Source organism: Cyprinus carpio, chromosome A20, assembly GCF_018340385.1.
Source record: "Cyprinus carpio isolate SPL01 chromosome A20, ASM1834038v1, whole genome shotgun sequence".
Classification (NCBI taxonomy): domain Eukaryota; kingdom Metazoa; phylum Chordata; class Actinopteri; order Cypriniformes; family Cyprinidae; genus Cyprinus; species Cyprinus carpio.
The window spans coordinates 23,774,200-23,797,598 of NC_056591.1; the positions used below are offsets into that span (position 1 = coordinate 23,774,200).

Consider the following 23,399-nt stretch of genomic DNA (forward strand, 5'->3'; position numbering starts at 1 on the left):
CCTTGATTCAAGCCTTCGGTTTACACCGCGCTCATAACATTAGCACAGAATCAGTTCAGAATCAATCACCAAAAGAACCAGTTCGGTTCAGACACGCTGTGTGTCAGTCTGCTTCACGCATGCGCAGTATCATCAGCTCCTCGGTTCTCGAATCGGACGCGTCCGACAGAAACGGTTCTTGACTCGAGAACGAGTCAATGTTTCGTTCGTTATCTGGCTCGGTTCAGTCATTGTACTATTTGAGTAAATGAATTACTCCGGGATATTGGTTTATTTGAACTCAGAGGGAGTGTCAGCCATGTTAAAAAAGTTAACAGCTTAAGTCATTTGTGGATTAATGCTTATTGTTGACACGAACCGTTTCAAACGATTCAGTTCGATTTGGTGAACTGGTTCAAGAAGATCCGGTAACATCGAGTGATTCGTTCGCGAACCGGATGTGCTGTGAACGCGCTCATAACAGACCCGGGAGAGAAGTCAATGCTGAATAAAGTCGTAGTTTTTGATATTTTTGGACCAAAATGTATTTTCGATGCTTCAAAAAATTCTAACTGACCCTCTGATGTCACATGGACTACTTTGAAGATGTTTTTTATTACCTTTCTGGATGTGGACAGTATACCGTACATACATTCTCAATGGAGGGACAGAAAGGCTCTCGGACTAAATCTAAAATATCTTATACTGTGTTCCGAAGATGAACGGAGGTCTCACGGGTTTGGAACGACATGAGGGTGAGTCATTAATGACATAATTTTGATTTTTGGGTGAACTATCCCTTTAACGGTCTGTTAGTCATGGACTGCGTGACTTCGCCTGTGGATTTTTTTTTTCTTTTTTCTGTGACTAAGCGACTAATACAGTTTTGGTCGACCAAGCCTCTTCTGGTCGACTAACGGTTAGTTAACTATTAGGGGGTAGCCCTAATATTTTTACATTTATGTTGGCAAATTTGTGGCTGCATGCAATTAAAACAAAATATGAATAATGTAACTCTAATGAACCTCTCTCTCTCTCTCTCTCACACACACACACACACACAAGTGTTCTGGTATGTAAACAGTGATGGCTGCTTTCACCACTTTGCTAAAGGTCTCTATTGTGACAGTGATGTTGATCTAAAAGCTCACTGTTTTTTCCACATAGCAGTACAAATGTAGGGTACATGTAGAGAGCACGAAAGAGAGCAAAAGTTCAGAAAAATGCTTGATGGGCCTTTGAATGTGTAGCACAGAGGAAGCACAGCATGCTGTTCTTCTTCACTTATCAGAAAAAAACCACTCAAAAAGACAGGAAAGCAGAAAAGGAAGGAAGCGACTGGAGCCAGGATCCAAAAGTTTTTCAGTCACACCGTTCGTCTTCGGTTATCTCTGCTTCTCCCCTGCGTGTCGCATTGAGGAGAGCCAGCACATCTCAGCTGTTGTTGAAATACAGTGATATTTTGTTTGCAGAGTGGAACAGGAATGTGAAGTGGGTGATGCGTTTTGAATGTCAATGTCTCCCAACCCCTCGGCTGTAAGTGAGCTGATCATTTGACTAAAACATTTGCATGAGGCTGCAGGGCTGTGACACGGTCCTATACTCTGTGGATCGCAACAGGACGGATTTTCACACAGCAAGTCTTAGACAAAGAAGATTACAAAGCCTGCATTTATGATGCTACTCTTATGAGTGATGCAGGTGCAGAAGTAGTGGCTTTAGTCGTACAACAGCATGACACTGTACACCTCTGTGCCATATCTACTCCTAAAGAGTGCACGCTAGTACAGTAAGGGTGCGTTAAGATACTAGCCCCACTTAAGAGGTAGAAAAGGTACAAGGATGTCATTCTAAGTTAAGTATCAACTTTATCTCCGATGTTTCTCCTAAAATTCCATTGGTGAAATGGTACAATTAATGTGGATGAAACAGTAATAATTGGATGTTGAATGTACAGTACGAGCTCATATATTGTAGATATTGGCATCTTGACAAATCTGAGCACAGTTTACATTTATTCATTTAGCAGACGCTTTTATTCAAAAAGACTTACAAATGAGGACTACAACGAGCAGTTCACAGTAAAGAAGTTATAACACGAGAAGTGCTTGCAATACAGAGTTTTATGTCAGCAGTTTACAGTTAAATATTCACAGAAGAGATGAGTTTTCAGCTGTTTCTCAAATATTATTAGAGATTCAACTGTCCGGATAGGATTTGGAAGATCATTCTATCAGTAAGGAACAGTGAAGGAGAAAGTTATGGAAAGTGATTTTGTGCCTCTCTCTTTCTGGATCATTTGTAGAGGTTTGATTTGCATATGCTGGACTCTGCAGTAGTCCGGTCTAGAAATAAAGAGGCCTGAACGAGAGGTTCTGCTCTGTTAGGAAGGGACTAATCTACCTGATGTTGTGAAACGCAAACCTGCATGCTTTCATTATAAGGGAAAATCGTGACACAACCTTCAGTTTGGGGTGGACTATACCAGTTAAGAAAAGTCTTCATTTTACTCTCAGTCTAATCTCATTGCTGTCTAAGAGAATCAATTGAGATATGGTGAGCATGTGTTCTTCTAGCACCATTTCTCCTACTGCTGCGGAGTCACCAATAGTTCAAACACTGTTTTTGCCCAGCATTGCACTTTTATCTGATTGACCTGGCAGGCATCTTAGTCCCTTTGTCAGCATAATCACAGCTGCCAAATTGTAAATCTTCAGCCAATCTACTGAAATTGAAATGTGCTCTATGCCAAGTTGAAATGTCTCCCCTCCTTTTCATCAAGTAAGTGCAGCTGACAGGAAGGAGAACTTCACAGTGCACATGTCAGTGCTTACTACGAGAGACACTGAGGGTATGACGCCTTCACTGCCACCCAACACTGCCAGTTCTTGAAAAAATAACCCACACAAAAAAAAATCAAATAAACGTAGCCTCCTTTCTTCCAAGTCAAGTCACTTTTATTTCTATAGCGCTTTATACAATACAGATTGTTTCAGAACAGCTTCACGGTGATAAACAGGAAAATAATGATTAATGGATGGTTCAGAGAACAATTCTGCTGAAAAGCAGCTCTAAAAAACAGTGGTGTCATTGTTCAGCTGAGGTCAGTGTAGGGTTGATTCCGTTTCAATTCAATAACTGTGTAAAGATCATGAATTATGACAGTAGTGCAGTTCAGCTGTAAAGCAGCCCTGCAGAAAACAGTGATGTCATCATCATCATCAGCTCCATTCAGTTCTCGTCCAATAGTACCTGTACAGTCAATTCAGTAATATTGCTGAATATTAACAGGAAATATCCAAGAAATATCCTCCTTTAGATTCTTTGTGGTCTCGTAGAGTGTCAAGCCATTTGTTAATGTAACCGTCACACAACACACTGATGATCCAGCCAACCGGTAGGGAAGTTTTCATTTGAAATCAGTAGTTTGGATCAGTAGAACTGAGTCTGAGCATAGCTAGACAGACTGGTAAGTATTGGATAAATGGAGATTTTGAAAGCAAGCAGTGCCTGAACAACAGAAGCTTTGAGAAAGAACAGCTGCAGGGCTTTTTCTTGCTGTTTGTTCATTTTCTGTCCTGCTCGCTGCACTTTTGCTCAATGAATCAAGGCTGTACTGTGAGAAGGTCATGGTAAGATCAGCTCACCAGCACTTGGCAGGTCTCTCGTACTCTCTCTCCAAAAGAAAAGGCCCGTTCACAAAACAAGGTGCAGGGCAGGTCTCTGGAAGAGGCTGGAAGAGATCGGTTCACCTGTGGCCTTTGATAGCTGAACTTAACCAAAGTTTACTGTCCACGGTGGACAAACACGGTGTGGATCACGATGTACAATTAAACATAACAGAACGGTCTAGAGGACAGTTCCTGGTGCTTCATTGCAGCATGTATTAGGGAAGCGGGGTGGCTGTCCAAAGCGTAGTAGAGATCTGCTGTTATTAGTCCTGGTGGAACACACAGCAGATGATAAATCAAGGACATTGCTTTGACTCAGATGTGTTCATTTCCAAGAGAAAAACAATAACTCTGCTGCTTTGATTGTAATGAAGTAGCTTAAATAAGACAGCCCTCTCTGCATCATGTGTTTTCATTGCCGTACAGGGAAGAGAAAGCGTGTAAGATGAAGGTGTGCTTTTCTATTTTTCTTCATTTTGTACATGAGCTTGACCTTATGCCAGATCACAGATGGCCATAACCTCTCATAAAGCACATTCTGAACTCACACACTGTGTGCAGGTTAGCACTGTTGTTTCTGTTTTCAATACTGCAAACTACTTTTACTAAGCTAGTTGTAATACACCAGCTGTAATACATAAATGCTGGTTTTGACTGTTGAAATAACCCGATGTCCAACAGATCCAAACATATGTTTGCTGAAACTATTAAGCAGACACGTTTTTTTTTTTTATTATTTATAGAGAAACTAATTGAGTGTAGGTCTATGGCTTTGTGAATCTATGCAGTAGTGCTGTAAGCTAACCACTTTCAGTCATGTGTTTAATGTAGACCAAAAAAAAACTGCACTTCTAAATGCACATGTAAAAGAAAAATGTAACAGCTTTTGTCAGCACTTCACTGCTGCTATATCAGTACAACAGCAGCTACATGATTTAATAAATATTTTAACTCCTAACTTATACCTTTAAACTGAGAAATGTGTTAATAGCTAATCAAAGCAACACTGATTGAGTGGCTTTGGTTATCAGTATAAATGGAAAAAAACATCCAAATGCAAATAAATTAATAAATAACATATTATTTGTGTTCAGACATACTTACATAAAAAAAAAAAACATTCGCCTCCTTCTCTGTGCTGTCAGATCAGCAGACGAGCATCTACATTATTAAAAGTTTTAAGCAAACTGATGCTTATTTGAATAGATTCAAAACAGAGAACCGTACAGAAGCGGGCTGACTTAAATTTCTTTCAGTGTGGATTTGCATGTCACACTAAACAGACTGTTGACTCAAAGCGTGAGATCTTGTAATAGCTTCATGGATTGCAGGAGGACACAGTCAGGACATGGTTGTTAAAGATCTGGGTTGTAAGTGAAAGTACCACCATTATGCCCTAGAGAAAGACACTTAACTAAGCTCAGGTTACTCCTCCATTCAGGACGAGTGAATTTGAGCTAAACAATGAGGAGCTTTCCCTTTACAGTTGAGACCTAACTTAGCTAGTCTTGTGCACTGGCAAGCGGGGAAGACTGATTCTTTTCCGTGAACTTGTTACAGTTCGTTTCAATGAACTGGTTCAAAAAACTGATTAAGCAGTTTGTTTATGTAATCATGCAATGATGTAACTATATATGGGGAAGTCATGGCCTAATGGTTAGAGAGTCGGACTTGCAATCGAAGGGTTGAGAGTTCGAGTCTCGGGCCGGCAGGAATTGTGGGTGGGGGGAGTGAATGTACAGCGCTCTCTCCACACTCAATACCACGACTGAGGTGCCCTTGAGCAAGACACCGAACCCCCAACTGCTCCCCGGGCGCCGCAGCATAAATGATACCCACTGCTCTGGGTGTGTGTGCACTTTGGATGGGTTAAATGCAGAGCACCAATTATGAGTATGGGTTACCATACTTGGCTGTATGTCACGTCACTTTCACTTTCATTACACAACTACATACAAGAAATGATGTGAAATGTGGATGTTTTTATGTCTAAAGCACATCAAGTGAATAAACTAGTCTAAATCAGCTCACCTATTTACATAAACCATGAGAAACCCTAAAAACATTCATTTGACCCCTTCATTCAAGTGTTCTGTTCACGCATGCTCATATCAGCGGCTCATCGTTCTTCGTTCCGAATCGAACTGTTTCCTTAGTTCAGTGACTATTGGAGGAACTGGTGCGCTGAATGAGTTCCTTCATCATTTCCAGTCGGAGTGACTGTCAGCCGTCCGTTTTGATTGAGTAACTTGTAGATCTGTGCTGCTTGAGCCCCAAACTGTTTCAGATGGTTCAGTCCGATTTGGTGAACTGGTTCGTATATCGTCAGGAGCCAAAGGTATTGATTTTGTGTTCCCTGATATACTTTTTTTGACTCGGTAGCCACTTGTTTGCATTTTATGAATCACCAAGAAACACGGTTTCCACTAAAAATCTTCTTTACTGTTTTACTCACAAACAAAAGTCACCTACATCTTGGATGGCCTGAGGGTGAGTAAATTAACAGCAAATTATCACTGTTAGATCAGGGGTACCCAATCCTGTTCCTGGAGATCAACCTACCTGCAGACGTCCGTTCCAGCCCTGCTCCAACACAGCTGCCTGTAATTACCAAGTGCTTCTGAAGAGATTAATTAGGTGGTTCAGGTGTGTTTGATCAGGGCTGGAGCTAAACTTTGCAGGACGGTAGATCTCTAGGAACAGGATTGAGCACCCCTGCTTTTAGGTGAGCTATCTCTTTAAAAAGATAGTTTAGCCAAAATTAAAATTCTCTCATAATTTACTCTTCCTCGTGTTGTTCCAAACATGCAGAACTTAAATGAAGATATTTTGAGAAGTGTCTATAGAATTAAAGTCAATTCCATATTTTTTAGACTTAATAGGCATTCAGTAATACAGCAACATTTGAGCAAGAGATTGGTCCTCTGGAGAGCTTCATGTGGTTTGATTGAACCTCAGATGCTTTGTAATGTTTGGCTGTCTGGGCTGTTGAGCGGGGAACATTTGTCTATTGCTTTTGCCCAGCACATGTTTTGTTGGCCCCTGAAAGTGATTTGACATTATTGAGTATATCACAAAAAACAAAAAAACAAACCCAGAGAGTGTGTGCCTACAACGAGAGGTACTGCACGAGCTCACGTTCACGAGTTCACGCTTTCACTGCATGATTTAGTCTATTAAAATACATTTAGAATTCCCCCAAAAATCAAGATAATGACTTCTATATGTCTTTTATACAGTTTTTCTGCAAATATCAGTTTCTCCAAATAGCAGTCCAATAAACAAGAAGTTAATATTAAGTGACTTACATTTTAGACTCAAGATCCTGTTTTTGCTTTCGTTTCAAACAAAGCCACAGAAGAACTGTTTTGTGTATGTGAGCAACACACAGCGGTGTTTCTTTAGTGAATCAATCAGCTGTTTGAATAAATCGATTGAATGAATGACTCACCACCTACTGGTGAATTTAGGTTTATATTTAAAGTATATTCCCCCCCCCGTTTTTGTTTTTACCCAAAATCATTCCAGAAATCACTATTGAACGTTTTGGTTTTAAAACATCATAGCATATTTATGCATTTGTAATTGCAGGTGAACTGCATTCATGTCCTGCATTAAACAGTTTGTGTGAATGACTCTAAACGCTACTTCAGATGCAGATTCTGTTCCTTTGCATCGCAAACAAATTTTGTTGATACTGATTTCATTTGATTGGTGACCATCAACAATTGTCTTGCTTTTTAAAATGTATTGATTAAATTTAAGAATTTGACACAAAAGATAATGCATACATTTTTGGGCTTATAAAGTTAAAATGCCCATAAAAGCTAAAAATCAGTTTGAACTTATTTGAAAAGTTAATTTCTGTTACTGCTGCAATCTAACAGCTGCACAGAATATGAAGAATATCAGAAGCTTCGGGATTCAGCTGTCCACGGCAGTCCTAAACCTGAAAATGTACCAGCACAATAATACACTCGATGAAACATAGTCCAATTATCGTTATCGACAAAATTCCAGAAAATATTGAGATATAATTTTTTGTCACTATCGCACACCCCTAATGTCAGGAAGGGCTGAACATGTGCTGTTCCTGTCTGATGTGTAACAGTTGTTTGTGTCCGACAGAGCTCTTAGCTTCACATGGCAGGACATTGACATATATTAACAATTTCAAAACCGCAAATGATTATTGGCTTATTTTTGCATTTGTATCTTAAATGAACCTTTTTTATCTGTACCTCTCATGTGAATGACTGTTATGATTGTCTAACCTCTTTTCTTAATCCTTAATTATTAGTTCCACATTCGATCATTACAGGGGACAGCAACCTATACAGAGGATAATCACTGTTACATGAGCAATAGCAAAAGAGGTGTATGTAAGGGTGATTTATTAGATAGAAGCGTGACTGAATGACATGGTCAGTGATGTTTATTGTCCATCAACAGCTGTAATTCCCACTGCAATCATGCTGTGTTTGCCAGAGTCACATTATAATGCTTATTTTAGTCTACAACAGGACTACCTTCCTCGCATGCAAGTGTGCAGCCGTACGTGCTGATGCAGAATTTGCTCCTTTAGTGATCAATGTCCTGCTCCTGTAAAGATGGAACGTTTTCAACATGCTATTTCATGTTCTGTACTTTCTCACGTCGACACACAGGTAGATCTAAGCCCCACATTCTATGGACATTTTTAGACCGCGTCTGTCACGTGGTTTGTCTGTAGGAATGCATCTGATAGATTTTTAAATGTAAATGCTTATTAACTTGGAAAATACTTTTTAAGTGTAAAACATTGTTACATGGAGTCCTTTGATCCCTGGATGTGTTATAATCTTTTTAAAAGGTTATTCTAAATCTAGCTTTCCATTCTTCAAAGGTCTTTTAATACCAGAATCCAATTTCTCCGCGCTGGTCACACTGTTCTCTGGTTTGCATTGAAGCTGCTGCCGGCTCCTCCGTTCTGCTGCCGAGAGATGCTTTATTCACACAGTCTTAATTAATCCTCATTTCAAAATCTGGTAACAAGGTTTTTGCACTTTTGATTTTTCAGTTACATGACTTTGATTTAACTCGTGTCCATGTTTGAGATTTTGCATGTATGGAACTAGGATAAGCTGATGTTTTCCACACTTTTCAGTAACTAGTGTTTCCGTGACAACTCAGTCTGAACCCTAAAGGATTTGAGGTAGGGTTAGTTGATCTGTGATGGTTGAGAGAGTGGAGGCTGGTTTTTGGTTGTTCCTTCCTTTTCCCTTGATCCTCTTCTTTTGCTCCATTTCTGCTTTCCCTTTTAAGTGTGTCAGAGATGTAGGTCACATGTCTTTTTTCTCGTGAGCAGTCAATTCAATTTGGAGAATGATAAGAGGGTATCAAATTTAAATGGCAAGCAGGTGCTTTGGGGCCGGTGCTGACACGGGCCTGTCATACCTAAAATACTGGCCCCCTGCGTCATTGTTCCTCGAGAGAGAAAGGAAAGAACAAGAAACTGATAACAACAGCCATTACCATCCATCATTAAAAAAGAAACAAATAGAACAAGCAACGGAATGCCGCAGTAAGAGTATAAGCATCTGGAACTGATCTGCAGAAAAATGTCTTCAGAGCACAAGGTTTGGTTTCCATGTCTGTCTCTAAATCCAGAGAAGAACTGTAACAGCTTCTCCAAGATACTAAAACATCCGGTACTGTTTTAGATACTTTTGAACAAATACTGTAAAGTGAGGATGATTTCAAAGATAATGCCATCAACAGTTTTTATTCATCAATTGACTTACATTATTTTACAGCGATATCGTTGACTTGATTGCAAATGATTGCACAGATACTATTTAAACTGAACTGAGCTGCATGATGACATCACTGAATTCAATGATGAACTGCCTTTAACTGTCATTTCGCATTATTGACACACTGTTTTCCTAATTAATGTTGTTCAGTTGCTTTGACACAATCTGTTTTGTGTAAAGCGCTATATAAATAAAGGTGACTTAACTTGGTGCAGCCACCTTTGCCTTTAGAAACACTTGCACGCAGCTTTTAAGGTCGTTTGCAGGTAGGTTGATTCAAGCATGTATTTCTAGAGAGAGAGGTTGTAAACCCCTTCAAAATGTACACTAATATAACAGATAAAAGATCTTATTCTTTTATTTAAATATCGAAAAATCACAACGGTAAACAGTTTCTATCCTCTCCTAATAGTTGTATATGAGACCCTTGTTCTAGTGAAAGCTGGATCTCCTCATCATGCAGTCACTTTTGGGAAGAGCTCATATGTGCCGAAAAGCTAAGAATGTGCAGGAACTGGAGGGTTTTTCTGAAGGATATAAAGCCACTCATGAACAACTATCACAAAGCAATGTAAAGTTGCATCTTTTTAACAAAGGGTGCAGTGATAGAGTCATTGCGTCTGACTCTCTGTATTCTGCACATGTAGTGAGAGAACATGATATTGTGATTCACAGGGTTATTTTGAAGCTGAACTGTGGCTAACAGGGCTGCTTGTCATACCGTATAGGACTTATTTAGATCCTGAGGCACAGTTGTGTCTCCCCCTTACTTACCAAAGCTCTGACATCCACAAAGACATCAACTGTTTTTGTTTTTTTTGCTTGACATTGACTGAAATCTTAGCATTGCAGACAGCTCAGGATAGTGTTTCCGCGCCATGTGCTGCGGTTGCGCTGGCGTAACGAGAACAGAGTTTTAAATAGATGGGGACTGACCTTGATACGGCAGGTAATGATGCTGATGACGTTTGTGTTGCTTCGACAGCATGTCTGGCTGCTGACAGTACAAGTTCTGTCGTTCTTTCCTCTTCCTGACAGCAGGAGACTGGCGGCGAGTGAAGGATTGTTCAACGGTGCTGCTCAGTGAATGAGGCTGTTCTTCCAGTCACATCCGTCCATTTTCGAACTCAGGTGTATGTACAGATTTGTTGGACTTTATACACGAGCATCTGTTTCGATATTGCTCACGTGCCAGTGCCTATCACTCTATAGATATCTGTATCTCTATATCTCCTGCAGTCTGTATGATCAGTCCACCAGGAAACAAAGTCAAACAAACAAACAGGAAGTTCGAGAGTTAGTGACTAGATTTGACAGCGTTTGGTGGGTTCTTTGACAGATCAGTCATGAAGCATTTACACACTGAATTAATGAGACACCCTTGAGCAGTTCCACTGTTACCAGATTTTAGATTTATTAGCCTCTAAATAATACATTAAAAAGCAAGCAGTTTGTAGTCAGAATATATTACAATGCAGTCAGTACTTTATGTGGATATTAAGAAGTCTGACTACAGGTGTGTGATGGCAAATGTAAAAGCTCCAGGCCTTTGCAATAACTTACTGTCAACCTAAAGAGGAACCATCTACCGATCTGCCCCATCATGCAATGAAACGCAATAAAGGGTATCTTTTCCATGTTTATCTGAGTTTTTGTCCTAACCAGTCGTGACAGCAGCAGGTGAAGTTTCTATTTTAGAAAGGGTTTCTATTTCTGTGTCGTCGCTGCTGGAACAACAACATACAAACTATGACAATGATAATCTTAGGTACTGATTATGTGCTTTATTTAATGTTAAAATTGAGTGTGAATATCATTTTGCGTGACCTTTATAGAGTACTGAAAGTGACAACAGATAGTTTACCTCAGATTTCGAAAATAAATTAAAGCAAACATGTACGTTTAATTGTGAACTCAGTGCAAACTAACAAGTGTATTCTATAACAAAGATGGCATCAGTCCCTCAGTATTTACTTTTAATAATGTGAAAAAGTTTTAATATTTATGAATTGGATTATAAACTTATCCATTTCATTGGGAGTGCAGTGCTCTTGGAGAGAGAGCCCATATTTGATATTTGAGTGTTTCTGTCGCGTCTGGTGTGGACAGACAAACTGCTCGTCGCTGGAATCTTGTTGCGTCGCATCTGGTTAGGACATGATGTCAAGTCATCAAAAGTCCTCTTCCCCAGATAAAATCACCTTCCATTTGATTCATTTGAGTTTAAAGTGGTTGTCATGAGTCCGGACCCGGGGTTGCCTCCTTCTCAACCACCAGGAGGGCGCCACTTCCAATACTTTAACTCTCTCCCGGACTCATTACCGTCACTCTGCACACCTGGTTTACTCGACACCATTTCGGATGTGTAACCAGATTTTGTATTTATTTACTTACTCTCAGCATAGTCACATTCACAAGAGACCATCTTAATGACAATCATATGATCAGGTGACATTTGGGTATCACAACCAGATTTTTGGTATTTACCCACTCCTCTGCCTGGCTGTATTGGTAATTGTTTATTGCGTATGGGTATTCGTGTCCTCAGAAATTCAGCATTTGCATGTCCGCTGAACTTGCAAATCTCGCTCGTTGTGTGATTTGTTTCTGTGTTTGTTTTTGCCGTGTTGGCCTTTTTGTTCTTATTTAAAAGATAATAATATCCCTGCATTTGGACCCAAACCCTGTTGTGTCTCTTCAACGCCTAATCTAGGTCGCGCTTTATTAAACCGCGCCAGATGACAGAATACAGCCAGCAGTTATGGGTTTGCGCAATCAGCACGGAGGTTTATTTTCCTCGATAAATGTCGCCAGGGTGAGCGAAGCATCGAGGATTATGCCTGGGTGTGGCTTTTTTTCGTCGGGGCGGCTCAGTTTTCGGCGACATAGAAGACCTGTCTTATGGTCTTCTTTTGGGGAGGACTGGCCGAGTCCTTTTGAAAAGAAGAAAGATTTGCTGAACTTCATAGTGTCTCAGTACAGTGGACTGCCCACATTTGACTGGCACCCTCCGACGATGACGCTGGAGGAATGAAGTCAGTGTTCAGAGCTCAAAAAAAACAATCCATAAACAAAATCATTCCACCATATCTTCGCAAATAAAGGCTCCACCCTATCTTTGTGCAATTACACACCTTTCTTGCTGAGTGAATGGTTTTAGCTCCTCAATACTTGAGTGAGCTCAGCCGTCAGGGTGGGGGGGCCGACCCCTTCAGGAAGTTCTTTTCCGAGGCGGCGGGGCTAAACGCTTCCGGCTTTCGGGAGGCGAAGCGGCCGAGCCCGCAGATGTTCCCTGCGAGGCAGCGGGGCTCGCCTCCGGCTTTCACGAAGCGGCCGAGCCCGCAGATTAGTTCCCTGCGAGATTGAGCAGAGACCCAAAGTCGTCTGGTTCCCGGGTCTTGTGCCGATGGCTGTCGTGGGTGAACCCCAATAAAACATATGGCTGTCGTGGTGACAGTGTCTTCGCAGGGGATCTGTCTCTGGGACTCTAGTTGTCCTTGTCTCTTCAAGAGTGCACAATAACTGAGACTTAAAACCGTTAAAACAAAAGGCTCAATAAAATATCGCACAGATATAATGCACTACACATCAATATCTCTTCCCTTTTTATGCGGAGCACTGTGTTGCTTCAAGCGCATCATTCTGACACTTGATGTGCATACGCGTTGGACTGGATCCATACCCTTTCCTGTTACAATACTTTTGTGTTTGGATTAGGTTTTGCAAAAATGATGTTGTTTCACTTTTACGTTTAGTTTAATGTTTTTATAAAATTATTGTGCACCCATGATTAATGTTTTTATACTTTTAACATTGTTTAACACACAAGAGTGATGATCAGGTCAACACACAGAAGTATAGAAATTGACATTGATTTAAAAACTTTAACAGATTGTGTTTAACACACAAGAGTGATGATCAGGTCAACACACAGAAGTATAGAAACTGACATTGATTTAAAAAAAAACTGCACTAGTATTGGCTGATACTAAATTTTTGGAATCGGATCGGATCGTTTCTGAAAAAAATGGTATCGTTGCATCCCTAGTATGACTACGGTGACCTCTGAATAAGAATGAAAGAGACTAATATTAGCATAGATGCCACTCTTCATTATGGGAAGTGTTCCCGGGTTCCAGTCTGTCACTGATGGAGTTTTGGTTCATTGCCTCTGCATTATCACACACTATTTTCCTGTTTGACACTGTAAAGCTGCTTTGACACAATCAGTATTCTATAAAGCGCTATACAAATAAAGGTGACTTGACTTGAAACAGAGTGTTTAAGACTTCTGTATGTAAATGAGCTCTGTTATGATTGGCTGACAATGGGTTTGATCTTCCTCTGACCTGTACGCTGTTGCTTTAAGGCACACAACGTCAAAGTCTTTTATTTATAAAGAGCAAGAAGTGACCTGTTTCCCATCATATGTCACGATTATATATTTATTTAGTTTTATTACATAATTGTCTTTCGTAACTGTGCTGTGGACGCAAGTTTAAACACGCTGTTCTCATAATACTCATAAATCTCATTTGTGATTGCAGGAGACTGACCTGTTAGACGTCTCACTCATCAAGGATACGAGAAATGGGAGATTTGCCAAGACGCCAAAGGTAATACAGCATTTAAATGTGTTTCTGTGTTGATCATTTGTTTTCAGCTGAGCTTGTGTTTGAACATACCCTCGACAAGATGAAACTGAACAGAAGTTGTTGTCTGTCATTCCTGGCACAAATACTGTATGATTATAAATGTAGAGTTTTCCAGAGAGGAATATGCTGACAAAAAGCAAAGCTGCTTTTTTGCCTGATATGCCAGTGTGTATGACATACAGAGACAATGCTTTTCTTTTACAATCACACAGGGATTAGTTAGACAGTAGTTTTCCTTAGAAGTTGTCTTAGCTGACAGAAACATTTGCTTTTCAAGAGAGCGTCCAGAATCTTGCAGCAGTTGGACAGAGAAGCTTTTAGATGATTGCACTTTGAAACTGGAAAGAGCTGATGGTTTCTGGTTCCCAGAATTCATGAGTTCTGATGTGAGAATAGTGTCATTGTAAAGACTGAGACATCGTGAGATGTGCCGCTCATGTTGTGGAGCATCACGAGAGCCGCTGAGCGGATGTGAGTGAGCTCGATGTGCGTCGACTCGTCAGACTGATGTGATTATCCTGTTTACAGAGCAGCGGTGGCATAGGTCACTTCAACAGTTACTGCTCAGAATATGAAACAATGCTGTTTCCCATGTCATGATAGTGGCCTTACAGACACATACAGTGTGTATGAACACTCATGAAGGCCATTTATAAAGATCAATGAGCTTTAGATGCTTCGATTTGTGACACTCACAGGAGATTTGGCTCCAAATGACGCGTTTGTAGATCAATAGAATGATGAGCATTTGAACAAGGTTTAAATGCTCAGCTCTCTTCCAAACGTCACCTGATGTCCTGTTGTCTCATAAAATCACATGCTCAGAGAACAGAACTCGCTCAAGCATATTTAACCCACGTGAGCAGTTTTGATTTTACGTTTATTCCTTGGTTTTTCAGCTGTCAGTCCTGTGGCGCTGTCCATTCACATCATGACTCATAAAGTCACCTGACCTGAATGTAAAGCAGCCACCAGAATATGATGATATCAGGAAAACCCTGCCATAAGATGAGCATTAACTAAACTAGACCTCAGATGACAGAAGTTTCCCTACAGAACGCTCCTCTTGCCGTATTCTAAGAAATATGGTAATACCATAGTACTTTTAGTTTGCCGGGGAATCCAGTGCATTGGCCAGGTAATGTAGGTTAATTAGCATATGCCCTCACCTCTCATGTCACACTAATTTGATGAAGCTCTTTGCCCTTATGACAAAACAGTAGCTGTGGGCGCTTAGATTAATCATCCAAATGCGTGTCAGGAAAACATAACAGGAGGGAAATAATGTTCTCATAGTTTGTTGTTGTTGTTGTTGTGTGTGTGTGTGTGTGAGAGAGAGAGAGTATGTGTGTGGGTGTGGTGGGTGTGTGTGTGTGTGAGGACATCTGCTTGTGTTTTGCAGTAAATTGTTAATTTGTATTTGGTCCTTTCTTTTCATGAAACATCAGCAAATATAAATGCATGATTGCTTTTCCATCAGCCTATGAGACAGACAGACAGGTGAATATACAGACGGTGTCAGTAAGCTGGTTTATGTTTAGGTATAAAGTTCAAGAGGAATCAGTAGTATTTCAAAGTAAATATTCAAGGAGATGTGCTTTAAATTATATCACGTCTTTATGACAGACAGATAGAGCGGCCTTGACCTTTAGCAAATGGAAATCAAAATAAACACTTTAAATCTTCTCTCTCTTGCTCTTCTTTTCTGTTTCACCTCTGCTATCCCTCATGTACTGATCTAGTTTTTACTTTTAACTCAAATATTGCAGCCATAAATTAATAAATGGTTTGTGATGTTCCGCAATTGTTAGTCGTTTTTGATAAAAGCATCTGCTAAATGAATACATAAATGATTAATTCAGAAAGCAATTCATCATATAGTCTATTTTTTATTAGACTACAGACTTACACTCTATTTGTGGTAAACTTGAATTGAATTGCTTAGATTTTTATATTAGCACTTATTAGCTATCCACTGGTTCACATTTACAACAGTGTGTTTGCTGCTTAAAAATATGGGTGGATTTTCGCACTGGTCTGAATAAAAATGGCAGACAAGCTGATTGAAAATACAAACTCATTCTCTGCCAGTAGGTGGCACTTTTGGAATGGCAGAAATACAGCAGTTTCCCCAGTAACCTCTGTCAGTAAAGCAGTGCTTCACTCATAAAAGTGGAATCCCCATTCACTTGATTGGCTGTATGACTCTCTCTCCTCTCCACGTGTAGCTGGTGTGTGGTGAGCGCACTGGTGCCGTTGTCCTGTGGCTGTGGTCCAGGTGGATGCTGCACACTGCCCCCCCCCCCACATATGATTGTGAAGCACTTTGGGTGTACAGCATTACACAATAAAGTGCTATATAAATGCATCACTCATTCACTCAAACGCTCTGTGACGAGTGGGGCGGGGCCGGTGGAGTAATTGAAGATGAGCGACACTCACCGGTCTCGAGTCCCAACCAACGTGGAATCATTTACGGAGTATATGTTAGTCATTGATACAGAAAGACTGACTGTAAGCAGAGAAGCTGTTTTGTGTTCGCCAGTAATCAGGGATGCTGTTCAGAGAAACATAAATCAGTGTGTTTCATAATTGTAAGAACTGGCTTACGTGAATGCTGAGAAGGCCTGAAAGCTACTGATCTACTGATGGCCTTATACCTCCTTTTCTCCAGGCAGTCAATCAATTTAATTGCACATAATCTGTTTCAGACAGAAGGCTCAGAGTCCAGCTCTGCTTATCTGGCTTCTCACAGTTAGACGATCTGCCTGGACACCAGAGAGGCCTGACAAAAGCCTTTATCCAGCAGCAGATCTGCCCCGCATTCCTCCGTATACAGTAGAACCCTGTTTAGGTTTGTTCATTAGATTCCCTAAAGCCCTCATCGAATTACGCTCGTTTGTGGCGGTGAAACCGTAGAAGCCTCGATCCGCTGAAAGAGGAAGTCTGGGTAATTATGACCACACCTGGTCTCCACACCTTCTCTCAGCAGGTGGGCTGGTGATGACCGGTTTTCTTGTGTAGTTTATGGATTTAATGTAGTTTCAGTGTAGAAACAAAAGTCAAGCTATGATAGTCAGTTCACCCTGAATGGGCACATCTGAGTCAAGTTCTCACTGACCCTCGGTACTCTATAGAGCGCTGGTGAAAGACTCACTGGGATGGTGATTTATGCTCTGCTGCATTAGCTGTGGCACTTTGATCGATAACCTCAACATGTTTGCATTTCATAACCAGCTTTAAAAGATAAAGCTTGAACACTCAGATGTCTTTCACACATGTTTTACGTTTGCTCGGAAGCAGGTGTAACTTCTGTCAGGACCACTACCACTACTATTCGTTAAAGAAATTAATGAAGTTCACTTTGTCTAAGATTGTCATTTTGCACAGAAATGGGTTCTTTTGGAGCGCATGAGGCATGTGTCTTTATGAACCATGAGGATGAGTGACGGCAGCTCCATTCAGTGGAGGAAGAGAACGCTTTAATGAGTTGACAGAAGGGCTGTAAGACAGCTGAAGTTTGTCAGTTTGTCAGTAGCTTTAGAAGCTCAGACTACAGCTGGACAATGTGGCAAAAATCAAGATATTTTTCATTTTTTTAAGACTGTTTGAAAAAAAATTAGCTATGTGAGGTAACAAAAGATTAACAGAAGATTACAGACCATTAAGGCCTAAAAAGGCATTGGCCAAAGTCTTGTTTCACTTTATTATTTCAATATTTTATTTTTGTTATTAAAAATAAAAACCAAGATTTAACCAAAATTATGAGCAATAGGACAAAAAGGACAGCTCTTTATATGAAGTTGGATATATACTGTAGGCTATATATGAGTTGGTCCAACTTTATCCACATACATACACAGTACACTCACATAAATAGATATATATCAAATCTCAACTCTTTTCTCAATTGATCTCAAAAGGGGTGGGCAATCAAACATGATTAACATTAATAATGACAGACAGCAGCAGGTAAATAAGGCTGCTGTCCCTTTAAGACCATCCAGTATACTGAAACACATCCGGTTTTCACCCAACTGTTTACGATTATTTAACACGTAACCAACTGTGTTTACTTGAATACTCCGCACAGTGGGCATTATGACATAAATGTGTGTGTATTTGACCAATTGAGCACAATAAAACAGGAAAGAGATCTGTTTTGGCGATCGCATGCTGTCGAGAGAGGGGCTTTCAGTGCACACTTCGGCTGTGTGTCAGTCAGCGCGAGCAGAGGATTCAGTTCTTCTTCACTGCTTATTCACTTAATAACTACCAAGTGCGTCCCACTCTTTATTTTCTCATTCATGTATGTTTCCTTATCACTTAAAAGGTGTATCAAATTTAAGCAGTTCTGTGTTATGCAGATATATTTGCATACCGCGGAATGCACGATATAGCAAAATCTGTAATGATAGACACTCTATTTCGAAGTAAAGATATATACCCTCATACCGCCCTGCCCTAGTTCTCAGTTGTGTTTATTGTCTCAAAATGTAACTATATTATCGTCCAGCTCTAATCTGCTAAATACGATTATTAGACATGAAGATATTATAAACATTAACATCATGATTTGTGTGAAGCTGCTTTTAAACAATGTGTATTGTGACGTGTATTGTGTTCCTCGGGTTCGCTGACAGAAACGGTGACCAATCAAAGGAGAAATTGACTAAATTAGAGGAGGGCTTTTTTACTCTCCATCACTTTCCCCATAGGGACAATTTACCACACAACTTGTTGATTTGGTAGCATGGCTTTTGACCTGTTCTGACAACTACCATCAAACCTGGTGAAGCGGTTCGGTGCATGTGGGCTAAATGAACTCTAGCTGTTTTTCTTTAGGCCACTGTCCTCCAGACAAGTTTGGATGAATCCCAAGGTAGTAAGCTTATGAACATTATATTTATATTTCAGTTGAGTGATTCTCAATCAGTGATTCTCAATCACCTGTTCTTTGTAATTCATTCCAGAGATTCTGTCCGTGTTGCGAGGCAGGCAGGCGTCTTCATTTATGTCTCGTTCTGGTAGATACAGAGTTCCACGATGTAGACTGAATGGATTCAAGAACTCATCTGTGCCACTATATTCAAGATGTGTCGGGATGCTGCTTTTCATTTTGTCCAAGTATTTATGTCTTAGGAGACCCGCTTTTATTAACTGCTGATGTTGAGAGTGGATTAAAGTGGATTCATAAAGTATTATGATAGGGAGACAAATATTTATGAGGGGATGGTGGTCAGCAAGTTCACCATATTTCCAAGAATGGGTTACAGAGTAAAAAAAAAAAAAAAAATGTTGTACAGATTACTTGGAAAAAAAATGTATGTTTACGAGAGAAGGTGGGGTAAATATTTGGCATTTCTTGAGGATTCTGAGTAAGCGCTTGTGGTGAGACACAGTGTAAGAATGTAAATAATTTATTCTGTCGTAATTTGTGCTTTCTTTTTCTTTTCATTTTAAGTTTCATTTCATTTCATTTATCTGTGTTTGTTGGATCTATGAGAGCAATCTACATATAATTATACCTGACATGTTGTTTGCGTGGGTTAGGAGAGGGGTTTATAAGACATTTAATTGAATGTAATGTAAATTGTATAATTTGTGCCTATATTTTATATTTATTTTGTTAATTCATTGAAGTCGTGTTGCATTTTTCTGGAAGCTGAATGAATCGATGTACATGTAAGACAGCTTCTCAATGCAGAACCTAGTTTGTCGCTTTTAAACCTTTTGTTTACACTACAAATGTGGTTGTTAGGCAAAGGGCAGTAAATGGCGCGGTGTTAAAGTGCAGTAACGTCAGAGCTGCAAGCTACTGCTGCCATGGCTACCATGCTAAGCTTAAGGCCCTGCTGTATTTCTAAAGGCCTGGTCGGCATTAGTCAGTTTTACTGCAGACTCCCAGCTTTTCCCAGCCTCTTTCATTCTGGGTCCCTTTCTAACACAAAGCACAACGGGAGCCGTGCCAGTGCTGAGGCACTAATCCTCCGCAGGGACGGGAACTTCGATCTTCTTTTGCTCTGCATCTTTCCGTCCGGCAACAGGTGCCTTCTGGTTCCTAGCAGTGATTCATGTTTCCGTCATGGACAGATTGTTGTTTTCGCTGGAAACAGCAGTGAAACAGAGCCTCATTTGTTTGCCGTTGTTGTTGTCTGATGAAGTAGCACAAATGCATCAAGATCATTGATTCCTGGTCTACAAACCCTAAAGCACAAGAAAAACTTCATTCTTTATTGACACACACAGACACGTGCCACAGAAATATGACAGTAATGCAACAGTACAAGTCTGCTTTAGGCAGGTGTAGGAGTTGTCTGTATTAGGCCATGTCCACACGAACGCTGGTATTTTTATAAACAGAGTTTTTTCTTCCGTTTTAAAAAAAATCTCCTCGTTGTCATGAGACTCCTCGATAAGAGCATTGTGGGATGATCTGAGGGCACTTGACATTTTGCTGTAAGGGTTACTTTGGAAATGTAAAGCTGACAAAGAATCGAGTTTGTGACTTTGTGTGCGGCTGTTGTCTTAGTATTAAAATGTCCTAAGAACTACTTTATGTGTTGTCTGTGAGCTTTCAGTGCTTCACATCTGAACTTAATAAACAGGGGCAGAACATTTTCTCTAATCTCCACCATAGAATCCAAAACTACTGCAGAAATTTGAACTTAACTTTCACATTAACACATTAACACATTGACTGAATGTGTTCAAAATACATTGCCATGAAACTGCTCTATTTTCTACTGTATTCAGAGTATTTTCTTTCTTTTTCAGTGTATAGCCACGTTCTGTCCAGATGAAGTTCAGGAAACTTCCCACATAGCAAATGTCTTCTGGCCCAGATCCGGGCCACACAATCACTTTTCCCTCGGCCCAAGTGCCGCAAAGAATGACGGCCCTGAAGTGGCCCAGAACTGGATTACAGACAAGGGCCACACATGGGCCATAACCGGGCCGAATCTCAGCCAGTTAATCACCCTGAACTGTCCCTGAACTGGGCCAAAACAGGTTTTATTATTGGTGCCAATTCTCAGCCTTAAGTAAACCAGAATCTCCAAATCTGAGCCACACCTGAGCCTTATATAGTCCAGACCCAACCCAGACAGCAAGCAGTTTGTTGGATTTCATGCGGGCCAGATGTGGGCCGGATCTGGACCAACACTATATTGCTGTCTGGGAATACAGAATCTTAATATTTCAGATTATTGCCTTGTGTATTACTATAATCACAATTATTCATTTTGTGACATGCTTTGGTAAACCAGACAGCAACATAGTGTTGGCCCAGATCCGGCCCACATCTGTACATTAATGTACACACAAACTATGCCAATAAAGTACATTAAACTGAATAGAAAATCAGACTTAAAAACCACACATCATGTAACTGTGCAATTAAAAAAAAAACATAAATAAAAAATATACCTTTTGCATTGATTTTTCTATTTATTTTTTATAAAGAACAAATCAACCAATAAAGAGTGAGTATATAAAGAATGCATTCTATAAGAGAAACGTAACAGATAGACACATGTAACTTAATCATAATAATTTATTACAGGTGTGTCAAAGAGCAGTACCACAGTAGTCTGAATGACGATACATTGCAGTTGTAGTCCTCTCTGGCAGAATATAATAGTAGTGCGAGGAGCAGGGAATAATCTAAATTGTTAAACGCTGAAAATACTATCCCGATCCACTCCGTTAAGGCGCGCGTTTCTCATTCAAAACACGCATCACCGGAAACACAGCATGTCGCAATCTATGACGAAACCGGCGAGAGCCAATGAGCGTTTGATATCGCTGCCGAAAAACTTGTTGTAAAACGTATTAACGGCACATTTTTCAATTGTTACTATAGTTACAGAGGAAGGAGATACATATCGCCGATGAATGCAGTTTGAATTTGGATCTGTTCTGTTCCTCACACCAAGCATCACATGGATACAGAGGATTTAAATAAAAATAAAATACTTTCATGATCATTTTGTTTAATGCTTGTGCATGACAGCATACTATTAATAATGATGTGCCTCATGGCAAACCAAATAATTATTACATGATGGTTAAATGATCTCTCTCTCACTCTCTCTCTCGCTCTCTCTCTCTCTCTTTTCATGTAAGGATTCTAAGATTATTTGTACCAAGAATAATAATATAAAATTTAATAAAATTTTAATTAAGTGCAGTTTAATGCACTTGACTAATTTTCTTAATTTTGAAATGATAATGTTTCATTCTGTTTTGACTTGCCATTTCAAAGACTACATATTAACAATACTACACTTTAATTAAAAATGTATGTGATCATTTAACCATTATGATGCAAAATTGTATTTATCTTGTTTATCATGGGTCACATAATATGCTGCCAGATCATAGCCTGATTTGGGCCACATATCACCTGACTGATCTGGGCCACACTCCTCCCACCAACAATCGGCCCTCATATTGTTTGCCGGATCACCGCCCTGCCGTCATTGCCACACATGGCCCAGCTCTGGCTGAAAGGGTACATGCCATTGCCGACAGGAAGCCAGCAGTGCCAGCTTGAGGCCACATTTGGGCCAAGTCCGTTTGCTATGTGGGTTCCTGATGGTTTGGACTGTTTTATTAGTTTCTTTCACACAGTTTAACCCAAATCCACACAGTATAATAATAATGACGTATGAAACTCTCAGCGAACAGTGTGTTCAGTAAATGTGGGTATTTTGTGCAGTTGATGTACATGGTTTCACCAGCAATAGGAGCTGAAAACAAATGTGCTTTTATTGTCCTGTTCTACAGGAAACAACAGACAGCTAGAAACAAAGTATATATTTACCTGAATAACTAACTCTTCTGTCTCTTTATCTCAAAAAGTAAATGTGATTTATTTTGCTGGAATGGGGTGCATACAGTGTTGTGATAAATGTCCAGCCCGTGCACGTGTTTCCTGTTTTAGCTTGTTGTTGGTGAGTACTGTATAAACTTCAGCTGTGTCCAGAATCATTCCTAATGCTCCATCGATCAAGAGTCTGCGACACGTCTCACATTCGTCTGGACATGCAGTCGATGCGTTAAATGATGTTCCTGTCATAAGCTGAATTATAAAAAAAGCTGAACTCCCATCATTGTGACCACTTGTGGCTGTTAATATTTCTATTCCATATATTATTCATCAAATACCTATGATTATATGTTAATGGTGTACAGCCAGCTTGTAAAATCAGTGCAGTACATTTTCAGCGGGGTGTTTGAGACAGACAAGCTTTATTGTTTCTGAGGGGAAAGACAGCTCATAAAACAGCAGCAGC

At 40.0% G+C, this 23,399-nt stretch overlaps 1 protein-coding gene across 1 annotated transcript in view; it reads left to right on the forward strand.

Moving 5' to 3' along the window:
- Positions 1–23,399, forward strand: part of LOC109084103 (1-phosphatidylinositol 4,5-bisphosphate phosphodiesterase beta-1-like) — a 77,665-nt gene that overhangs the window by 14,600 nt on the left and 39,666 nt on the right. The window contains exon 3 of the mRNA XM_042778188.1: positions 13,993–14,061. Within this exon, the coding sequence (XP_042634122.1) occupies positions 13,993–14,061 (69 nt within the window). The remainder of the gene's footprint in view (positions 1–13,992; positions 14,062–23,399) is intronic.